The following is a 22,947-nucleotide window of genomic DNA, read 5'->3' as shown; positions in this document are numbered from 1 at the left end:
AATTGATTACTTATTATTTAACCTCTCAAACTAAAAGTTATCTATAAGAATCGTTAGATATTTCATAGAGAAGACTGTAATAATGCCAGATAAAACTACAATTGAAAAAAGCTAACAAATTCTTTAATAATGGCAGTAAAAGTTGGTTACTGCCTTACATGGTTAAATACTAAAAGACCTTGTCAAAATCTTACATTCTAAACAAGCGAGTCAAAGATTTAGGGGATCCACAGATAAATTCTAAGAAGCCTGTGAAACCCTTAAAAATATATGCAATATTTTGGGTATCTGTGTATATGTGCATTTTTATGAGAAGACCTATAGCTCTCTATAGATTCTCAAAGGGATTCCTAACTGACCACTCCCACTCCCAAATAAAGCCACGGAACCATTACACTATATTAATAAAAACTCCCAGGAGTAAAGTAACAGTTAATCTTTTTAGTAGATGCAATATAAAGAGTCATAGTGAAACTTTTTAAAATGTCAACTGAGAAAAGATTTTTATCCTCTTATCCAAAGAGTTATTTACAAAACAAGTCAAAGATTTGAGGAATAAAATGTAATTAGAACATACTTATTAACATCAGTAATTTCTACAATCAGATTAGGGAGTAAAATTTTAGCCAATGAAGAAAAGCAATTATCATTTTAGGTGCAGAATAAAAAACTAATATATCACTAGAAGCAGTAAAGATATTTCATATCCTTTTAAACAACTAGCATGAAGGTTTGTTTCTTAATGCAATTAAAATGCAAGATACTTACCCGATCATCAATTATGACCAAATCTTTTGGTTCTGTTCTATCGATTTTCAATACACGATATTTTGTTTCTGCATGATTGCTCCCAACTAGAAAGTACCTCTAGAAAGAAAACAGAATGTTGTTAGTTTCTGTGCTGGTTTGAAACTGTTGTGCACCCCAGAAAAGTCATGCTCTTTAGTGCTGTTTCAATATTACTGGGTGGAATCTTTTTGATTAAGTTGTCTTCCTGGAGATGTGACCCCCCCCCCAATTGTGGGTGGGACCTATTGATTAGGTGGTTTCCATGCAGATGTGTCTCCACCCATTCTAGGTGGGATTGCTTAGTAGACCTGTAAGAGGGAATCATTTTGGAAAAAGCTAGAGAGCCCACACAGCCAGAGACCTTTGGAGAGAAAGAAAATGCCCCTGGGGAAGCTGTTTGAAACCAAAGCCAAAGACACTAGCAGATGCCAGCCACATGCACTCCCAGCTGACAGAGGTGTTCCAGATCCACTGATCTTTCCTGAGCAAAGGTATCTTTCCCTGGATGCCTTATTTGGGACACTATTATAGCCTTAGAACAGTAAATTTGCAACTTAATAAATTCCCTTTTCAAAAGCCATTCCATTTCTGGTATATTGTATTCCAGCAGCTTTAGCAAACCAATACAATTTCTGAAGGCATTTTGCCTTATGCACAATTTCTGAAATTAAATAAATTAATTAAATCAGATGGGCTACTTTCTAAAAGGTACTTTTCCATTAACTATAACTGGCAGGTAAAACAAAGGCTATAAAATGATTCCAAAAGGTGAACTGAACAACTGAAATATTCCCAGTGGTGTCAAGATCAGTCTGACATCTGAAATGTGCCCAAGACCAGGTCAGATGAATTTAATTACATCATATGTATACTTAGAGATTAATCTAACTGATTGAAACTGATGCTTAAACTTTGTCAGGAAGGAGCAGCTCTGGTAAGAACTAAACAGCTTAACATGGGCAGGCAATGGTGGCACAGTGGCAGAGTTCTTGCCTGCTATACCAGAGACCCAGGTTCGATTCCAGTGCCTGCCCATGCCAAAAAAAAAAAAAAAAACCCTCAACAATTAGGAATGCTTAGACAATTAAAGCTATCCAAATGTGATATTTTATCACATATATCCTTAAAATTTTTCTATAGAAGATTGCAAACAGCTTTAATACATAAAATATAAAAATCCACCAAGAAGTACTATAAAAGATTAAGATGATATAGTTTCCCAAATGGCTTTTTATAGATAAGCTATAGGAAATAATATTCTTTCATTTCTTAGAGCATTATACTCAAATGCATTAGTTTTCTTAAAGGAATGCTGAGAATGAATTGAATAATAAAAATGAAGAAAAATAATAATCTTGTATCTAAATGAAAATTAAACAAGATAAATTATTTTTAAATTACATTTCAGAAATAAAGAAAATCATCATTAGTAAAATAAATTATTTACAGATATTTTTCTTTAAAGACTGTCCTTTAACAGTGCAAACTTTTGCAACATTGTAAAAAATGAGAACACACTGCTATAGTCAACTAATATTTTACCATCTCATTGGTCAGATAAGATACAAACACACAAATGCAATTAAATATCAAAGTAAGATTTGCTAGGTTAATGGCCAACCCGAATTATACAGACCATAGCAAATCAGAATAGGAAAGATTAACGTCGATTACTACAGAGGCATAAAATGCCAAAAGATCAGGACATGAATTGCATGTTAAAGGATGGTAAGACTTGAAAAAGTAGTAGTTTACTATGTATCAGAATAGGAGCACTTGGTTTTAACTATAAATCTGGTGAAATTTTTTTCTAAAAGTCAGATATAGACTTATAGGGTCATGGAGAACAAAACAATACGTTAAAAGTGATAGGTTAGCCCACTCTCAAGAGGAAGGCTAACCAAAAGCTCAATTCCTCATCTCCTAGGAGAGGTAGACTCTGGATAATGCTACTTCTTATAATGAGGCAGAAATAAAACAATTATAATAAAAGTTAGTAAACCAAGTTAGGACATCCGGTGACCAATAATATTGCTGTACTAAAAAGAAGGGGTCAAAGCATCTGGGTCTGACCTCAGCTAATTTCTGTCCCTGAGACCCTCCCCACCACTAGGACAGGGGATGGGGTGGCGGTTGATAAGAAAACCTAATAAAATTAACTTAAGAAGACTGGTTTGTAAACTATAACCTATTTTTTTAGGAGAAGAGGGAGCCACTCTCTTAAAGACCTATTCCTGGGAGAAAAACACAGCAAGTGCCAAGATCTGAGAAGGGAGGAAACGTGACGTTTTCGTTAGAGGAACAAAATAAAAAAAGAAACCGAATACAAACACCTGATAGAGTGTTCCACACAAAGAAGGCAATCAGTGAGTGTTGGTTCCTTTACTTTTTAAGATGTCAATTAGTCTGAGCTATTATATTTGAGAGAAATACAAAAAACAGTAAAAAAGAAAAAAAAAATAGAGCACCCAGAGGAAGAAAAGCATGTACAGGTCCAGAATGGAGAAGGCGCAAACCTATCAGTAAATGGTCTTATCTTTGGGAGAGAAGGCCATGTAAACTAACAGCCATGAACAACATGCTGTAATAGAGGTCTGAACTAGATGTAACGAGAACACAGGAAGGACACCGAGCTCATTCAGAATAAGCTACCCAGAGACTCTGATGTCTGGATGCTCAGTTTGGGCTTGAACAAGGACAGCTAAGCAGGACTTCCTGTGTTCAACCAAGTTAGGAAAAGTGACACCCCACATCTCCTCTCTTATTACCCCTTCCTTTGAAGAAAATTCTTGCTCTGGCCCTCCCAGCAACTTTACATCTAAATTTGTTTGGGGCATATGTCTGCCTCCACCATCTAATTATACGTACTTCAGGAGACTGGGCCTAACCACCTAAACTCTGTGGGTTTAATTACCCAGTGCAATCTAACATTAGGTAAATATCAGATGAAAGAGCAACCACCTATCACAGAGTAATTATCTAATTAGCTGGGTAGTTTTCTACAGCATCTATCCTAACCCATCCTTTTTTGGGTAAGCACATAACATAAAGATGGCCCTTTTAATCCAACCACTCGGGAAGGCAGCAAGCATTCATAGCTTTAACAGAGGTAAATTTAGGGAAAAAATTCTGAATGGATTCCTAGAATTTTAAATGATCCTAGGAAATTTAAAAATTAATAGCAATAGAATTATGATTTGGCAGGCTTATCATAAAAAGAAAGATATTATATATCCCTGAAATGCTAGTGGGCAAAAGTGTTAACTCTGTATTCAGACCCCTCTGAAGATTCCATAAGCAGGAGGAACCAATGCTAATATCCATAGCTTTTAGAAGCAGATGTGGAGAGAAAATAACGGGAACCAGTGTAACTTTCCATATTCTCTCACTTCTATCCTAAAAATGTTTTGTTCAGAGAACAGCGACCTCATGTGGAGCTGCTTAGGTGGGAAAGAAAATCAGTTTTCAGTTGGTCTGCTGTGGACAAGAGCATTCCTTCCCTGCACTGCCCTCTGATGGGCAGCCAAACACCTAATTTCACACCAATTTTTAAAAAGAACTTTTCCAGAAAGATCTGTCTCCACTTTTTGTCTCTCCTTATTTCTTTCCTGTTAAATATATCAACTCTATAACTATGTATATCTTTAGACTTTGTTATATTTAATATTATGCCTCATTTAAAATGGATCTCAGCATTTTGAGTTATAAAACTTGCCCTGAAATGATATGTCTTTTCTTTAAATTCTTCTCCACTGCTAATTTTCCCAATTTTTCATTTTGGAAAATTTCAAACCTAAAGATGACAGAGTAGTACAACAAACAACCATATATTCTTCTTCTAAATTCACCAATTTTGATACTTTGCTACATATGCTTTATCCCTTCCTTTCTCCTTATATAAGCTCTTTTGCCCCTGAATCATTTGAAAATAAGTTGCAGGTATCATAACACATCACCCATAGAAATTTCAACTCATATTTCCTAAAAACAAAGCATACTTCCACATAATCATATCATTGGCACACTACTACCTATATACAATCAAATTTCTCCAACTGGCACTATAATATCCTTCATAGCTATGCCAGAATCCAATCAAGGATTGTGTATTACACTTGGTTACCATGTCCGTTTTAATTTCCTTTAGTCTAGACTTGTCCTTTGTCTTTTATGACCACTGCATTTTCAGCATCCACATTTTTTCACCAAATTTTCTTGGTTTCCTGTTGATGTCATTCATTTGACCATTTATTAGTAAATGTCTCCTCTATGCAGACACTGAGGGAAACCATAGGGAAAAGATAAACTGAAGATATATTTTGGAGATATAACTTGTTGATTGACTGTATTAAAAAAAAGAGTAATCAAGGTTCACCCCTAGGTTTTTGGTTCGTACAATTAGCCAGACAATTATGTAGGAATGGCTAGAGAAGAAACAGGTTGGAGAGAAGACCAAGTTCTGCTTACTGCAAGCTAAGTTTGAGGTGCTCAAGGAGATCAACTACAAACTGATACACGAATCTGGAGCTCAGAAGAGAGATCTCAGAAGGTGACACAAGTACATACATTGTATTTAAAACCACAGAATTGGGTTAAATTTACTAGGGAGAGTGTAGGTATAATGAGAGTCCAAAAACCTAGCTCTAGGCCCTCCATTATTTAGTGACTGGATGCCAAGAAGGAACCAGCTGAGAGGACCGAAAAGCATGGCCAACAAGTAGGCAAAACACAAGGTAATGCAGTCACCAAAGCAAAGGCAGAAGATGATTTCAAAACAAAGTAGTCACATCCACATGGAACACCGCTGGGAGGTCAAGTGAGATGAGGACAGAGAAAAAGGACAGACGGAGTGTCCAGCTGGGATCCAGCAATGAGCCCACGGGTGGCCTATCTGTGGACAGTCTCAGTGACGGGGTAGAAGAGGCAATATTCACAACAGCCTTGGTCCAAGAGCAAATGGGTCATCTTCCAGTTAAAGATGGAAGACTGAACACCTACCTCTGTTCCTCCCAAACAACTTACTAGAACTATAGTAAAGTTCCTTTTTTTATTATTTGTTTGTTTAAAAGAAAAAAACCTGAAAAGCCCCAAGAAATGTGAATTCTAAATTAGCAGTGGGGGGTGTAAAGAAGCAATTTGATTTATACTAGATAACCCCCAAAAGGCACCTTTTGGTGACAGACTGACACTCTGGAGGTAGGAGTATAGTATTTCAGAAAACTGAAGTTAAAAAAGAAGACAGTATAAGCTTCTAAAGGGAGAGAGAGAAAAAAATAGGTTTCAAACTAAAGATCAAGAATGGAATAATACTAGAAATTCTCAAAAGCAACACAAAGGTGGAAGGCAGGGACATAATGCCTTCAAAATTCTAAGGGAAAATTAACTCCAAACTTTAATTCAACACTCAATCTATAATCTGACATGAGGGCAGAATAAGGATATTTTTATACCACAGGGGCTCAAAAAAATTACCTCCCCTGAACCTTTTCTCATAAAGCAACTGGAATAGATGCTCCACCAAAATGAGGGCATAAATCAAGAAGGAGAAAGATATAAGATCTAGGAAAAAAGGGAAATTATGGCAATAGAGGACACAGGATGATGGTGACAGGAGATCCCAGGATGACAGCTCTGCTACAAGTCTTGGGAGCAACCAGTACAGATCTGAGTCACTACTTTAAGAAGAAGAAACTGATAAGAATACTCAATGTGGGTGAATGAGCTGAGAGACGATTTACATATCTGGGGGGAAATTTGGAGCTAAATTTGTGATAAATTCATCATAGGCATTAGGGATTGTAGGAAGAAGGAAAGGTCATCAGAGGTACCAGCAAAGTCTGAAGTGGGGAAGGACCAATAGCTCAAACAGAGAAGGTAAATAAAATGCCCAAAAGTAACAGGGAAGGAAAGGGAGCAGTAATTCATGCAAACAGGATATCTATACTCAGGCATGCATCAGTGTTATCAAGCAAGGGCTGGTTGCCCGATGTGCACAGAGGGTTAATGCAGTGACACCAGGATTTCAGAAAAGAGCTTTAATGCAAAGTCAAATGGCATGGAGACAGGAGCCACTGCTCAAATCTCTCTCCCCACGTTTAAAGAGTTTAGAGCTTTAATGGGATGTTACCAAGCAGTGTTACAAATCATTTAGTTATGATAACTACAATATCAAGTAAAGGAATGGAACTAAGCTAAAGTAACAACTACAAGTAAAAACACTACAGCCAGTGGTTTCATCAGCTGGGATTGCGTGACTGCATATATGCAATCATGCATATATGATTCAGCACTGCAGGTAAAGAGGGATTGGTGGGCACTGGGGTAGAGAATTAGGACACCAAAAAAAAATCCTATGTTACAATGCCCATCGGGTGGTGTGATGGTGGCTCAGTGGCAGAATTCTCACTTGCCATGCTGGAGACCTAGGTTCAATTACCAGTACCTGCCCATGCAGGGAAAAAAAAACTGCCCATCAAGACAGAATGAAGCTAAGCTGGTTCTATTCTGAAAGTCAAGTATCATAGTTCAAGAAAAAGCTTACATTTATGATTTTTAAGATTAACAGCAGTGACTCAGTATGAAGATGAATGTGTTTCTAAAATAAATACCTCAAATCCAAATGGAATACAATAGACAATCCATTTAACAGGAAATTCAGTATCTACTAACATTATTATCTCCTTTTATGATGACAAGCTATTTAATCACTCACTGTTCATGTAAGAGAAGGAAATCAGCCTTCTTTTACTGAAAGAGAGGAAATTTTAGGTTGTATGACAACTTCAAAAAAAAGTTAAACTTAACTTGAACTTTCAGATTAAAGTCATTATTTTTAAAAATCACCATGAATTACTTCTCACAGTCTAACAGTATGGCAGGTCTGTCACCTCATTTATTTCAAAAATCTCAACAATCCAATGCACAACTCAGAAAGGGGAAATGAGCATCTGAAAATCAAAAAGATGTCCTCCAAGTCCAGGCTGGCTTTAGAGCTGCAAGGCTTGACTGATGGGGCAGCTTCAATTTCCTTTAGAAACAACTGTGAAACTTTGCCTTCTCCAACCCTACCTTCTAAATCAGCTACTATCTCTATTCTTCCCTCTGCCATTTTATATCCTTTGGCTCCCTTCTTCAATTCCTTATTCAACCATATGTTATACTGTTCTCTCCCATTCCCTAGTTACACAAATTAAGGCTAATTAAGTAAGCAGCTTTCCTCTAATGTGATTCTTACCTACTTGTTTTATTCTATTTTACTGTGGAATGGGGAAAGCCAGAAAGAAGCTTCCTTAAATCCTTTCACAACAAGAGGAAATAAATAAATATAAACAAACTAACAATTTGAGCTAGCAAGAGTAAAGATTATCCTAACAACTTCACCCCCTCAAAACACATTTGCATACACACATTCACAAAAACTACTACGGTTCTGCTGTTCAACCCCAATTTTAACATCAGCCCCTATACATTCATTTCTTTGTTAAAAAATGGTAATTTTGCAATGCAAAGAACCCTAGAAGTATCACATATTAAACAAGGGCACCTGTTAATTGGGAAACACCTAAGGCGTACTGCAATTTCACCCAACTTCAGGCTGCTAAAATCTCCTGTGGGCCACTCCTAAAGTTAGGTCACAGTTAGGGCTGGACTGGGCATTAGTTTTTCTTTAGGCCTGAGTTACAGGACAGATGAGGGCCAGGACAGGGTCACAGGAGCCTCAGGCAGGATGACAACACTGGGAGCCAGTCTGAAAAGGTAAAGTTTGGAAGGGAGCAAACACTTCATGGGGCCAGTACTACCTCCTGCATGCTATCAATCAAACCACCTCCCTTTCCTCTGCAAATATTTCTCAAAATCCCCTTCTAAACACAAGTAGCAATGAACCTGAACTTCCCCTCAGAAACACTCCTACTCTGTCACCCTAAGTGAAGGCTCAGGATAAGAAGGCACCCCATTTTGCCACAGGATCTTGTTCCTCACTGTCTCCTCCTAATTCCTTCCTGACAAAGACTGATCTATAAAATACTTTTGCATACAAGGATATACTGCTTGATCTATTACTTTAATCTCAGACTATGTTCTTATTTATATTTACAGTTTTAAATGCTTTATGTTAGAAAAGAAAAAAATTAAATTAATGATCTAAATTTCTAGCTTTTGAAGCTAGAAAAAGATAAACTGTATACATTCAAAATCTGTAAAATAATAAATTAATTTCTAAGAGCAGAAGTTATTTAAATAGAAAACAAACAACAACAGAGAAAATTTACAAAGCCAAAAGTTGTTTCTTTCAAATGAGTAATAAAACTGCTAACCCCCTGGCAATATAGAGCAAGAAAAAGAAAAAAAGAGAGAACACAAACTACCTATCGGAAATAAAAAAGGGGATTTCCTTAAAATCCTAGAGATATCAAAAAGATAATAAGAAAATATTAAGAACTTAATGCCAATACATTTAACAATTTGGATAACCAATTCCTTGAAAAACATAATTTATCAAAACTTATTCAAGTCCATAGAAATGTGAATAGGCATATATGTTATAGAAATCGTTCATTACAAAAATTTAACCACAAATCAACTCCTAGTCCACATGGTTTCTTTAGTAAATTCTAGCAAACATTTTAAAAAGAAACAATACCAATTGTATTCAACCAGTTTGAGAAAACAGAGGAAGAGGAACATTTTCCAACTCATTTTATGAAGTCAGAATTGCCCTGATACCCAAATCAGAAAGATGTTAAAGGAGACAGTCCAATATCTTGAACATAATGGCAAAAATTCTAGACACAGTATTAGTAAACAGAATTCACCAATGTAGGAAAATGATAGTATCACATGGCCAAGTAACATCCACCCCAGAAATACAAGCTTTCTTTAACACTCAAAACTTAGTTAATGCAATACACCATAATAAGCAAATAAAGGAATTGCCATATGCAGTTACAGAAAAGAAAAAAAAAATCTGACAAAAAGGAAGCATCTAGACTTCAGCCTCAATCAAGATGGTGGTGTGAGATATTCTAGGGCTCCATCCCCCATCACAGAAACTTTGAACAGCCAGTTAGAACAGGCAGAAATATTTCAAAGTTCCAAAAAAGTTAAAAGTTTGCATGCATTAGCAGGAGAGTGCCAAATTAAGAAAAAGGCAACTTAGCAATGGCAGGACAACTTCCTTGTGTTGCCCCTTCTGGTCCCTGCCCCAGCCCCACCCACACTGGCTTGGTACAGGGCAGGCCCATACACCCAGGGTGGACAGATCCCTGCTCCAGTTCCAAACAGAGCCGAGTGACGCACATGTACATACTGGGTGCAAGCATGTCTGTGCCAATCATCCTAAGGGAATAAACCAGGACACTGCAGGCATGCCATCCCAGAACTTGCCCTACACATGTCTCTCCTAGGGAAAGCTTTGCAACAGTCAAATCACTGTTGGCTAGGGCAAAGAATTGGCACCTGGGAGCATGAGGAAGTACAGTTTCCAAGGGAAAAAGGAACATTCAGATCAGTGTAAACAGAGGACTTCCCAGGGCCAAAAACACATGCCTAGGACAAGACACTTGTGCAAAAAAGACCCAGGAATCCTAAAACTTTTGCCTCAGGCTATTGTTAAGAGCAACCTAAGTTTAAAAATAGGCAGCAATAGTAGAAATGAGGGACCAAAAAATGGTATAACACTTAACAAAAACCAATGTGTAAACTGGTAGAAGAAAGTGCTGAATTATCAGTAGTTACTTTAAATATAAATGGGTTAAAATCTCCAGTCAAAAGGCAGAAAATGGAAGAACAGGAAAAAAGCATGATGGAACTATATGTTGTTTATAAAAAAATTCACCTTAAATTCAAAGATACAAGTAGGTTGAGAGTGAAAAGATGGAAGAATGTTCACACAAATCAAAACAGAGCTGGTACTAATATCAGACAAAATAGACCTTAAGTCAAAAACTGTTAAAAGGGACAAAGAAAGGCACTATGTATTTATAAAGAGATCAACCCTTTAAAAGATATAATGATTATAAATATACACCTAAAAACAGAGCCTCAAAATATATAAAGCAACATTGGCAGATTTTAAGAGAGAAATAGAAGGTTCTACAACAACAGTGGGAGACTTTGATATACCACTTTCAATAATGGATAAAATACCTAGACAGAGGATAAGTAAGAAATACAATATTATAAATCAACTAGACCTAGTAAACATATATAGAATGCTTCATCCACCTCCAACAGAGTACACATTGTTCTCAAGTGCACAAGGGTCATTCATTAGGACAGACCACATCTTAGGTCACAAAACAAGATCTAATAAATTAAAAAAGACAGAAATCATACAAAGTATCTTCTTCAACCACAATGGACAGAAGCTAGAAATCAGTGACAGAAGGAGAAATGGAAAATTCACAAGGATATGGAAATTAAACAATATACTCTTAAGTAACCAGTGGTCAAGAAGAAATCAGAAAGAAATTAAGAAATTTAAAAATATTTGAGACAAATAAAAATGAGAACTCAACATCCCCAAACCAACAGGATTTGGCAAAGCCAGTGTTCAGAGGGAAATTTATAGCTCTTTTTGCCTACACAAAAAAGAAGAAAGAATGAAATCAGTAACCTATCCTCACATCTAGAGAGTCTAGAAAAAGAACAGCAAACCAAACCCAAAGTCAGCAAAAGGAAGGAACTAATAAAGATCAGAGCAGAGAAAACTAAATTGAGAAAAAGAAAAATAACAGATAAAATTTTTTTAAATGTAGGTTCTCTGAAAAGACAAGTAAAATCAACAAACTTTCAGCTAGACAGACAAAGAAAAACTAGGATACACATAATTAAAATCAGAAATGAAAGTGGGCACTATAATATTGACCTTACAGAAATAAAAAGGGTTTTAAGTGGATATTGCAAACAATTGTATGCCAACAAATTAAACAAGCTAGATAAAATGGACAGATTCTTAAAAACCATCACAGTACCTACTCTCACTAAAGAAGAAATAGAAAATGTCAATAGACTAATAAATAAAGATATTTAATCAATAATCAACAACAAATTGAAAGAAAAACCCAGGAACAAATTGCTTCATTGATGAATTTTACTAAACATTCAAAGAAGAATTAATAGCAATCCTTTTCATTCTCTTCCAAAACTTGAAGATAAGAAGACTTCCAAATTCATTCTAGGATGCCAGCATTACCCTAATACCAAAGCCAGACAGAGATATCACAAGAAAGGAAAACTATAGATCATTAACACTTATGAATACAGACTCAACAAAATACTAGCAAATCAAATCCACACCACATCAAAAGGATTATATACCATGAACCATTATATAGCATGGGATTTACAAATGGGATTTACTCCAGGTACAGATGGATGGTGCATCAGAAGAAAAATCTATCAATATTGTACACCACATTAACAGATAGGAATAAAAAACATGTGATCATCTAAATGGATGCAGAAATGCATTTGACAAAATTCAGAACAACTTCTGAATTAAAAACACTTGGGAAAGTGAGACTACAAGGTAACTTCAACATGACAAGGGATACATATGGAAATTCCACAGTTAACATCATATTCAACAGTGGGAGAATGAAAGCATTTCCACTTATATGAGGAATAAGAAAAGGATGTTCACTATCATTGCTATCCAACACTATGCTAGAACGGCCAGCCAAAGGAATTAGGCAAGAAAAATAAATAAAAGACATCCAAATTAGAAAGGAAGAAGTAAAATTATTCCTGCTCTCAGATGATAGGATCCTATATAGAAAAAATCTAGAGAAAACTACAAGAAAACTACTTGAGATAATAAATGAATTCAGCAAAGTGGTGGGAACCAGACCAATACACAAATCTCAGTGATGTTTCTATAAACCAATAATGAACAATCTAAAAAAGGAATTGAAGAAAACAATTCCACTGACAATAGCAACCAAAAGAGTAAATTATCTAGGAATAAATTTAACCAAATACATAAGAACTTGTAGAGAGAAAACTACAAATCATTACTGAAAGATACTGAAAAACACCTAAATCAATAGAAAGATATTCCATGCTCATGGATTGGAAGACTTAATATTGTTGAGATGTTAATACTACCCAAAGTGAATTACAGATTTAATGCAACCCTTATCAAAACAGTATTCTTTGCAGAAATGTGAAAGTTAATTATCAAGTCTATAAGAAAGGACAAGGGACCAAAAATAGCTAAAACCATCTTGAAGAAGAACAAAGTTGCAAGACTTATTCTTCCCAATTTTAAAACTTATAATGAAGCAACAGTATTCAAAACTACGGTACTGGCACAAATATAGATACATAGACCAATGAAACGGAATTGCGAGCAAATAAATAAACTCATACATCTATGGTCAACTGATTTTTGACAGGAGAGTCAAGTTCACTCAATGGGTAAAATAGTCTCTTCAACAAATGGTGCTGGGAAAACTGGGTATTCACCTGTTTGCTGGTTTGAAAGTATGTATGTCCCCTAGAAAAGCCATGTTTTAATCTAAATCCCATTTCATAGAGGCAGAATAATCCCTATTCAATACTGTATGTTTGAAACTGTGATCAGATCGTCTTCCTGGAGATGTGATTTAATCAAGAGTGGTTGTTAAGCTGGATTAGGTGACGACATGTCTCCACCATTTGGGTGGGTCCTGATAAGTTTCTGGAGTCCTATAAAAGAGGAAACATTTTGGAGAATGAACGAGATTCTGAGAGAGCCAGAGAAGAACAACATAGCCATGAGAAGCAGACAGCCCACTCGCCAGCCACTTTGGGAGATGAAGAAGGAAACTGCCTCCTGGGGAGCTTCATGAAACAGGAAGCCAGGAGAGAAAGCCAGCAGATGATGTCTTGCTTGCTATGCGCCCTTCCAGCCAAGAGAGAAATTGTGATTGCATTTGCCATGTGCCTTCTCACTTGAGAGAGAAACCCTGAACTTCATCAGCCTTCTTGAACAAAGGTATTTTTCCCTGGATGCCTTTGATTGGACATTTCTACGGACTTCTTGTAATTGGGACATTTTCTTGGCCTTAGAACTGTAAACTAGCAACTTATTAAATTCCTCTTTTTAAAAGTCTTTCTGTTTCTGGTATATGGCATTCTGGCAGCTAGCAAACTAGAACTACCTGCAAAAAAAATGACAGTGACCCCTATCTCACACCATATACAATAATTAATTCAAAATGGCTCAAAGACCTAAATATAAAAGCTAAAATTATTACGCTCTTAGGGGAAAACATAGGGAAATATCTGCAGGACTTTGTATTTGGCAATGGATTCTTAAACATTACACTGACAGCACAAGCAACAAAAGAAAAAACAGATATGCTAGACTTTATCAAAATTAAAAACTGTGGCTCAACTAAGAATATTATCACAAAAGTGAAAAGCAACCAATAGAATGGGAGAAAATATTTGGAAACAATATGTCTGATAAGGGTTTTTTAGTATGTTTGTTTTTTCACTTTTATATTGGCAGGCTCTGGGTATCAAACTCAGGTCTCCAGCCCAGCAGGCGAGAATTCTGCCACTGAGCCACTGGTGCACCGCCCTGTCTGATAAGGTTTTAATATCAGAAATCATACAAAGTATCTTCTCCAACCACAGAATAAATAAAGAACTCTGACAACAAAAAGACAAAAATAATTTTAAAAATTATTATCTTAAATTATTATCTTAAAAAGAAGTTAAACAGACATCTCTCCAAAGAAATACACAAATGCCCAATAGGCATCTGAAATAATTAATGGTCAGCATCATCAGTCAAAACAAAAAAGAGATACCACCTCACAAGCAGCTGCTTGTGATAATTTGGTGAAATAGATATCATGCGTTACTGGTGGGAATGTTAAATAGAACAGCTGCTGTGGAAACAGTTCGGTAGTTCCTCAGAAAGTTAAACACAGAACTACCATATAGCCAAGCAAATCCACTTCCAGGTTTATATTCAAAAGAAATAAAAGCAGAAATTTGGGCAAATATTTGTACACCAATGCCCATGGCAGCATTATTCACAATAGCCAAAAGGTGGAAGCAACCCATAAGTCCATTAGCAGATGAATGGATAAAAAAAATGTTGTACATACACACAAAGGAATACTACTCAGCCATAAAAAGGAATGAATTTCTGATACATGCCACTACATGGATAAATCTTAAAGAATCATGTTTAGGGAAAGTCAGACACAAAAGGACAGATATTGTCTGATTCCACTTATATGATATAGCTAGCATGTGACAACACATAGAGAAAAAGTAGAGTACATGTTATTGCAGCAGGACTGAAGTAGACTGGGGAATTAATGCAAAATGGGTATAGGGTTTCAGATTGGGATAATGGGCAAGTTATGTAATAGATGGTGGTAAGGGTAACAAAAAATTGTGAATTAATTAACTCTATTGAATGGCATTCTTGGGACTGGTTGAGATGGGAAAATTTATGTTATATACATGTTCCCACAACTTAAAAAGAGCAACTAGAGGAACAATGACAATTCAGTGCCATATATGCTCCTGGACTGGATCTAATAATGGAGGAGAAAGGCATGATTAAGAGCATTCACTACTAGGACACATGAAAAAACTGGAATATACACTAAAAGCCTTATATCTATACTTAAATTGTTTGAACTTGATAATGGTACTTAAGGTGGTTACATAAGTGAATATCCATGTTATTAGGAAATTCACATGGAAGTATTATGAGTTCAAGGAGCTTGATACATATAACCCATTCTCAAAGGTGTAGAAATTGACAGATACATATTGATAGACAGATGGACGCGGTCATAAAGAATGATGTAGCAAATGTGGCAAGGTATTAAATTTGGTGGACCTGGGTAGCTAGGAAGTGAGAGAATACTGGAATTCTCTGTATAGGTTTTATGTTATTTTTGCAATAGCCCCATAAGTTTAAATTTTTTCAAAATAAAAATTTTAAGAAAAAATTAAACACCTATTTATGATTTAAAAAAACAGTCTTGGCAAATTAGGAATAGAAAGGAATCTTTTTCAACTCGATAAAGGGCATCTATGGAAAACCCTACAGTTAACATCATATTAATGGTGAAAGACTGAATAGTTTCTAAGATCAGGAACAAGACAAGGACATCTGCTCTAAATACTTTTATTCAACCTAGTGCTAGAGGGTCTAGTTATTGCTGTAAGGCGAGTAAAATAAGTAAAAAGCATCTAGACTGGAAAGGAAGAGTGTTTCTCTTTCTAAATAAGATTATTCATGTAGAAAATCCTGAAGAAATAACAAAAGAGGTATCAAAGCTAACTAAAGTGAGTTTGGCAGGGTATCAGGATACAAGGGCAAGATACAAAAATTCAACTCAATTTTTATACACTAGCAACAAGCACTTAGAAAATCTAATTTAGAAGTTCAATTTGCAATAATATCAAAAATCATTAAATATTCAGGATCATTATACTGCTATTTCCTTTCAGTCTCCAGTGTATTAGAACAGTTAAAAAGATATATCTGAAATTGTGGAACTGTAACCCATACCATACTTTGAAATTTGCTCTATAACGACTTGTTAAATTGTAGTTTGAAATCTATCACTTTTCTGCACATTATTTTTCACAATAAAAAATGTCAAACAACTCATAAAATATTCAGGAATGGATTTAACAAAAGGCATACGAAACATTTAGGCTGAAAACTACAAGATATTACCAAGAGAAATTGAAGATGTGAATAAGCGGAAGGATATTATGGATCAAAAGACTCAATATTGTTAAGTGTCAATTTTCCCCAAAGTAATCTGCAAATTCAACACAATCCAAATCATAATCCCAACAGGATTTTTTTTTACAGAAATTGACAAGGTAATTTTAAAATTATATGGACTCTCAAAGAATTTACAATAGGCAAAATGACTTTGAAAACTAACAAATTTGGAAAACTTATATTTCCTGATTTCAAGATTTATTATAATACAGGGTGGTATAGGCATAAAGAAAAATATATTGATCAACTGAACAGAAGAGGAGTTTAGGTATATACCCACATTTATTCAGTCAACTAATTGTCCACAAGGATGTCAAAGAAACTCAAGAAACAAAGGATAATCTTTCAACAAATGATGCTGGACAACTGGATAATACAAAAAAAAGTGAGCCTCAATCCCTGTGGGAGGCAGCCTCCAAGAGCCCTCAACAATTCTTGCTTTCTGGAATTCATTCCCTTATGTAGTCCCCTCCCTCAATAAACAAGGCTGACCTGCATAACCAACAGGATAGTGCAAAACTGATGGACTGTGACTTCTGAGGCTAGGTCATAAAAGATGTTGTGGCTTCTTTTCTCTTGAGATCACACTCTTTGATCTGCATGGCCTGCAACCATGTTACGAAATGGCCTTGAGATGAGGAAATGAAGCCTCCCAACAATCAGCTTAACTTGCCAGCCATGTGAGTGAGCCACTTGGGAAGTAAGTCTTCCAGCCCAGTCAAGCCTTCAGCTGACTGCAGCCTGGCTGACATCCTGACTGCAACTTCATGAGACCCTGAGACACCACCAAGATAAGCCACTCCCAGATTCTTGATCTACTGAACCTGTGTAAACTATTAATGTTTATTGTTGTTAAAAGCCACTAAGTTTGGGGGTAATTTGTTATGCTACAGAGTATAAGTAATACAATCTCTACAACATATCATACACAAAATTAATTCAATATGAAACAAATGTAAACATAAAGGCTAAAACTATAAATCATTTAAAATAAAACTAGGAAAATATGTTTGTGATAGGGGAATAGACAAAGACTTCTTAGATAGGACTTCAACTTGGATATATTAGACTTCACTGAAATTAAAAACTTCTGCCCATCAAAAGACCATTAAGAAACAGACAAACCACAAACTGCAAGAAAATATTCACAAGCACATATGGCAAAGGACTAGATTCTAGAACATATAAAGAACTCCCAAAACTCAATAATAAAAAGATAAAACAGCTTAAAAGTGGGCAAAAGACTTCAGCCGACATTTCGCAAAGGAAGATATAAAAATAGCCATAAGCATATCAAAAGATAGTCAACATTATTAGTCATTAGGGGAATACAAATTAAAATCTTATATGGAGACCAACGTACACCCACTAGAATAACTAAAACTGTAATGACTGGAACCACAAAAGCTGGCAAGGATGTACAGCACAGAAAGTTTTGTGCATTCAAGGTAGGAGTGTAAAATGATACAAACACTTTACAAGAAACTGCTCTCCAAAGTGCGAGAGGCATCAACTCTATGACCAGCAATTTCACTCATATGTATTTACTTAAGAGAAATTAAAACATTTCACTTCTTCACAGCAAGACTTGTAAAAGAATGTTTATAGATGGTTTATTCTCAAAAGCCAAAACCCAGGAAAATTCCAAATCAAAAGGAAAATGAATAAATTGCAAAATAGGTAGGTACCCAATGAAATACTACTTGATAATAAAAAGCAACAAACTACTGATACATGCAACAACATGTTATACACCTCAAAAGTTTCACCTCAAGGAAAAAAAACTAAAAAGATAGTAAGTGGTAGGGAGGAATGGGATACGTTATACATGACAAAGAAGGTAGAATGTTCGTAATTTTGAAGCTGGGTAATAGACAAATAGGAATTCATTATACAATTCTGTTGCTTTGTATATGCTTGAAATTTCCAGAATATAAAGCTAAAAACAGAAAAGCAATGACACACAAACAACAAGCCCAATTTTTAAATTATTTGATACTTTAACCATAAATTACTGGGTCAAGTTGTTATAAAAGTTTCTAATCCTTTATTCTCAATTTCTACAAGTAATTTGTCACAGTCCAGTTATAAACAACCTATGCCTGGCACCAGTTCACAGATGCACTTTAGCACTGTGCCAACCTCTTTTGGCCTCACTTTTTTCTTCAGTGTATAATAATAATAATAACAACATCAACCTCTTAGGGGTTTTATGAACAGTACCTGGCATAGAAGTGCTCTGTAAGTATTAACTGTTATTCTCATTATTACAGCCCTGTACAGTTTGTTTTCTAAATTCTTAGGATCTTTAAGTTGCCAAGAATTTCAGACTTCTTTCTTAGTTATTTATGTCAAAAGAAACTTGAACTTATTTCTCAAAAAATACAAAACAAAACAAAATACTTCCTGTTTACATCTTTTCTAAAGTCAAAAATATAAAAAAGAATTATCCACTTTATTGAAGAGAAAAGTGAGGCTCGAATATAAAATCCAACAGACATTTCTCAGGGTGGCTGCCCAGGCCCAACCATTCCCTGGAGAAGTATTCCAGTAAAGCTATCACTGCCAGACCCTGCCTGGCCACAATGATCTGTCTGCTCAGGGGAAACAAATCATTTCTGAGTCAATCAAATTATTTTCCAGCACTTTTTTGCTATGCACTTTGAGAAGGTACTCAAACCCTGCTGCCTTGTTCCTGCCCTTCCAGAGGATGGTAATTTAGGATACTCCAATAACTCCATATAACGGCTCCCCCACCCTCCTGATAAATTCACCTTTTTTCCCCTAAACTGGCCAGAATTAGTTTCCATCACCTAGGTGACTGAGAAAGATCACACAGTGGGGGATTCATAGTCAAATTCTAAAACACACATCTCTTTGTATTATTCCCCCTTAACCAACATTTATCGAGAGCCTACTGTTTGCAAGGTACCTAACCAGATCTATGCTATTATGTGGACCAGCAAGGTTTTGAGAAAAAAGGGGTGGGACATGACAAGGAGACAGAACAGCAGAAAACCACAGAGTAGACGGAATTTAGAGTAATACAATTTTACTGCAGAATAAGGTACATAAAGGCACATAGCTGATCCTCAATAACTGTTAAATTGATACTAAATTATATCTACAACTACACAGACAAGTTGAGGACAAATCACATATGACTCTGACAGCCAATTAAGGGATTCAGACTTTACTCTCCTCAGAATGGGGCCACTGAAGATTTTTGAGTATAGGTGCCCTATGATCTGAAATGTGCTTTAGAAAGAACAATAAACACTCAGCAAGGCCTCATGAATTCTCAGTTTCTTTACAAGCTGATATTTCTGTGGATTAAGTATGGTATTTACATTTTGAATCAGGGACAGTTACGAGCACATTTTACAGAAAGCAAAAGGTTTTGTTTCAATGTTAAAGTGATACTTCTATATGACTCTCCACAGGGAACAGCTGAAGGTATGTGAAAACTCAGTACACTGTATAATTTCATCTTATGGTCTGGATCAAATAAAAACAAGCCGCTTATGAAATTAATTTAGGGTCAGCAATGTTCCTATATTCATGATGACCTAAAGCAGGCATGCTACTCAGGACCAGATTATAACTGAGTGTTCTTGTAGTTCTGTAACACAGACAACTCAAGTTCAGCTGAATGTATCTTCTAAGACATTCCACAACATAATGAAGAGTGTTATGCAAATTTCCAGCACATGCAATTTTATTGTCATAAAATAGGCAATCTTAAACACAGACCCTAATATCACTACGGTATCCCAATTCAGAAAGAATACGTTGTATTAACTTCATTTTTAAACCACAGCAATGATAGTGCATACTCCTATAAATGCCATTCTCTAAATTTCTGTACTAGTAACCTAAATATATAAAAACTGATCTGCTATTCTTCCTGTTTACACAACTATCTGAAGTAATAAATGTGTTTTTAAAAAGTGAAAAGATAATTTTATCCAAACTAATGCGCTGTCTTTAAATAACAAAACGTTTTTCTTTCATATAAGAAGAAAAGAGAACCCAAATTTTCAGCAATACAACTGCACTTAATACCAGTTACAGAATGGTGACGGTATGCCATAGAACAGGAAAACTAGCTATTGATTCATTGCTCATTCTTTTCAACGTTTTACTCTACCATAAATTTTGAATTCCAAAGCTCTAGCAACTTCTAAAAGCTGAGAATTCAATAGCTCGTATATAATCTCATAAACAGTTTGAGGTGCCATAGGAACCAGCTTTGAGTGTGCCACAGGCACACGAAGCTTCTAAGTGGAAACATGAACATGCAAACACAGCAGTGCCCACGTGCGGAGAGGGAGGCCCCCAGTACAGCCTGGAAGGACTAGCTTCCCCCTGGGCTGTGTTTAACGCGGATTAGGGAACCGGCCGCGGGTGGGGGAGTTGGGGGGAATGCCTCTGTCCTCCGGGCCCACAGCTACCCGCCCGCCCAGCATCCTCGCCGCGCCGCGCCGTGTACTCACAGCTCTGGTCTCATAAAGCACCAGTTTCTGGACCGAGCTGATGATGGGAGCGGCGGCTACCGGCATGGCTGCGAGCGAACTCGGGCCCCACTGCTGGGCACGAGACAGCGGTGCTGGTTGCGGCCAGACCGCCCCAGAAGACCTGGAAAGAAGGGACCTCAGACCTCGAACCCTGGTCCAGCCGCAAAATAGACCGCCTGGGAACTAAAGATACAGATGCGCGACGACAGCTCAGGCATTTCCGGATCCCTGCGCCCCGCCTCCAGGCTAGCCACGCCCCAAGCATGTCGAGGGGGGCGGGGCTGGAGGATGTACCATCGAGAGGGCTGGCAGAGGCTCTCAGCGGTTGCGTGCTGCCGAAGGAGGAGGCATTGGGCGCCATACTTATTGAGGGCAAAAGAAAAGTGGACGGAGAAAAAGCCACTGGTTTAGTTGAATCTTTCTGCTTTATCTGGCCCTGATCTTGGGGAAGGGGAAAGATTTGTGACTGAATCCCTTCTATTGAAACGGGTTCCCCGAGTTAAAGGATAATTTCATTCCCCAAGTTGGTCTGTTTTTCCCTTGCCTACTTCTATTTTCCCAAAAACCTTTTATCTGATGATCCTTCACTGAGTGTCGGTGTTTTCTTCCTTCCCATCTGTTTTTTACGTATTTCACTTTTACAAGACCCAACATAAGCCATATTATGCAGAGGTCCAAGAAATCACAAGAAAAAAAATTTACCTGAAGTTGGATATTTTGGACTTTCTCACATATGTGTGCCTGAGGTTAATCATTAGTAAATTCTGAAAATGGATTGTCCACGACAGTGTAGTGTAGTGGAAACAGCATTGGCTTTGGAGTCGAGAAACGCTGAATTAAAATAAGGTTTCCTACTTTTGATGTACGAGAACCTAGGCAAATGATGTACCCTCTCTGATCATTCATCTCCTATATTTGTGAAAAAGAGAGTATAATAATTATTTAAAAATCAGGTACAAAAGAAAATATTTAGAATAAGAAATCACATTAAATTGCAGACCCGCTCCCCTGGAGCCCCGCCCTGCGGCCTCCCCCAACCCACCCCTCTCCCGGGAGGTGCCGCAGCGCGCAGCCGCCGTCGCCAGGGGTTTCCCGGGCAACCGCGTCGCGGTCTCCAGAAATCCTGGAGGCAACCGCGGCTGACCTGCGGCCAGGTAAGCCTTTTTCTCGGTGTCAGCGGGATTGTTCGCCACCACCTTGAGGCATTTTGGAATCGATTGCACGGACCCCCACCGTCTGCGAGGACCCCAGCTCCTCTTTTGTAGAACCGAACTTCGGCTTCTCCCTTTAAACCCGCTTTAAAAACCACTTACCCGTTGAACGACTAATGTATTCGTTACACAAATATTTACTGAGCACCTACTATGAGAGTGTAGGTACTGGAGTAGCAGCTAACCTAGCCTAGGCAGAAGTGCCACGTTTCCCAGGAGACCTGCGCCCGCTAACCTGCAGAAATCACTGCTAGAGGGTATTTAGCTTTAAAAAAAAAAAAAAATGGGGGGGGGAAGAAAGTAGCATTGATCTTGTAATGAATTATTTGGGAGTTTCTCATACTCTGAAGGTACTTATGTTCTCGACCGACCTCAGATGTCGGTCAAACCCGACACCGAGATAAACGGAAAGCGTATGTGAAATCGATTAATGCTTATTCTGAAAATCTTTCCCATAATAATTATTGTACCATATGGATCAACAAATGCAGAAAGATCAACGTGTTGGTAATTTGCTTAGCACACTCAGTGGCTTTTTATGTTTTATTGTCAATAAAGAGTTTCTTTTGCCTTAATTTTAAAATGCTTTTCCCACACTTCCTCTCCTCCAGCTTTTACTCCTCTATCTCTCTGACACCAAAGGAGCTTTGTATTGCTTCAATCTTCAGGGGTT

At 37.0% G+C, this 22,947-nt stretch overlaps 2 protein-coding genes across 8 annotated transcripts in view; one reads left to right on the top strand and one right to left on the bottom strand.

Moving 5' to 3' along the window:
* The window catches only part of FIG4 (FIG4 phosphoinositide 5-phosphatase), a 186,602-nt gene extending 165,281 nt beyond the window's left edge, over positions 1–21,321 (bottom strand). Inside the window, exons 1-2 of the mRNA XM_077162640.1 lie at positions 21,043–21,321; positions 769–867 (exon numbers count right to left, since the gene is read on the bottom strand). Of these exons, the coding sequence (XP_077018755.1) occupies positions 769–867; positions 21,043–21,108 (165 nt within the window). The 5' untranslated portion in view covers positions 21,109–21,321. The remainder of the gene's footprint in view (positions 1–768; positions 868–21,042) is intronic.
* An 819-nt stretch (positions 21,322–22,140) lies between these two features.
* AK9 (adenylate kinase 9) overlaps positions 22,141–22,947 on the top strand; it is a 193,565-nt gene continuing 192,758 nt past the window's right edge. For all 7 annotated transcript variants that reach the window (XM_077162638.1, XM_077162637.1, XM_077162635.1 and 4 more), the window contains exon 1: positions 22,141–22,217. The gene's annotated coding sequence lies outside the window, so the exon portion shown is untranslated. The remainder of the gene's footprint in view (positions 22,218–22,947) is intronic.

This window comes from Tamandua tetradactyla, chromosome 5 (genome assembly GCF_023851605.1).
Source record: "Tamandua tetradactyla isolate mTamTet1 chromosome 5, mTamTet1.pri, whole genome shotgun sequence".
Taxonomy (NCBI): Eukaryota; Metazoa; Chordata; class Mammalia; order Pilosa; family Myrmecophagidae; genus Tamandua; species Tamandua tetradactyla.
The sequence above is the reverse complement of the archived record's forward strand: the minus strand, read 5'-3'. Positions and strand labels throughout refer to the sequence as shown.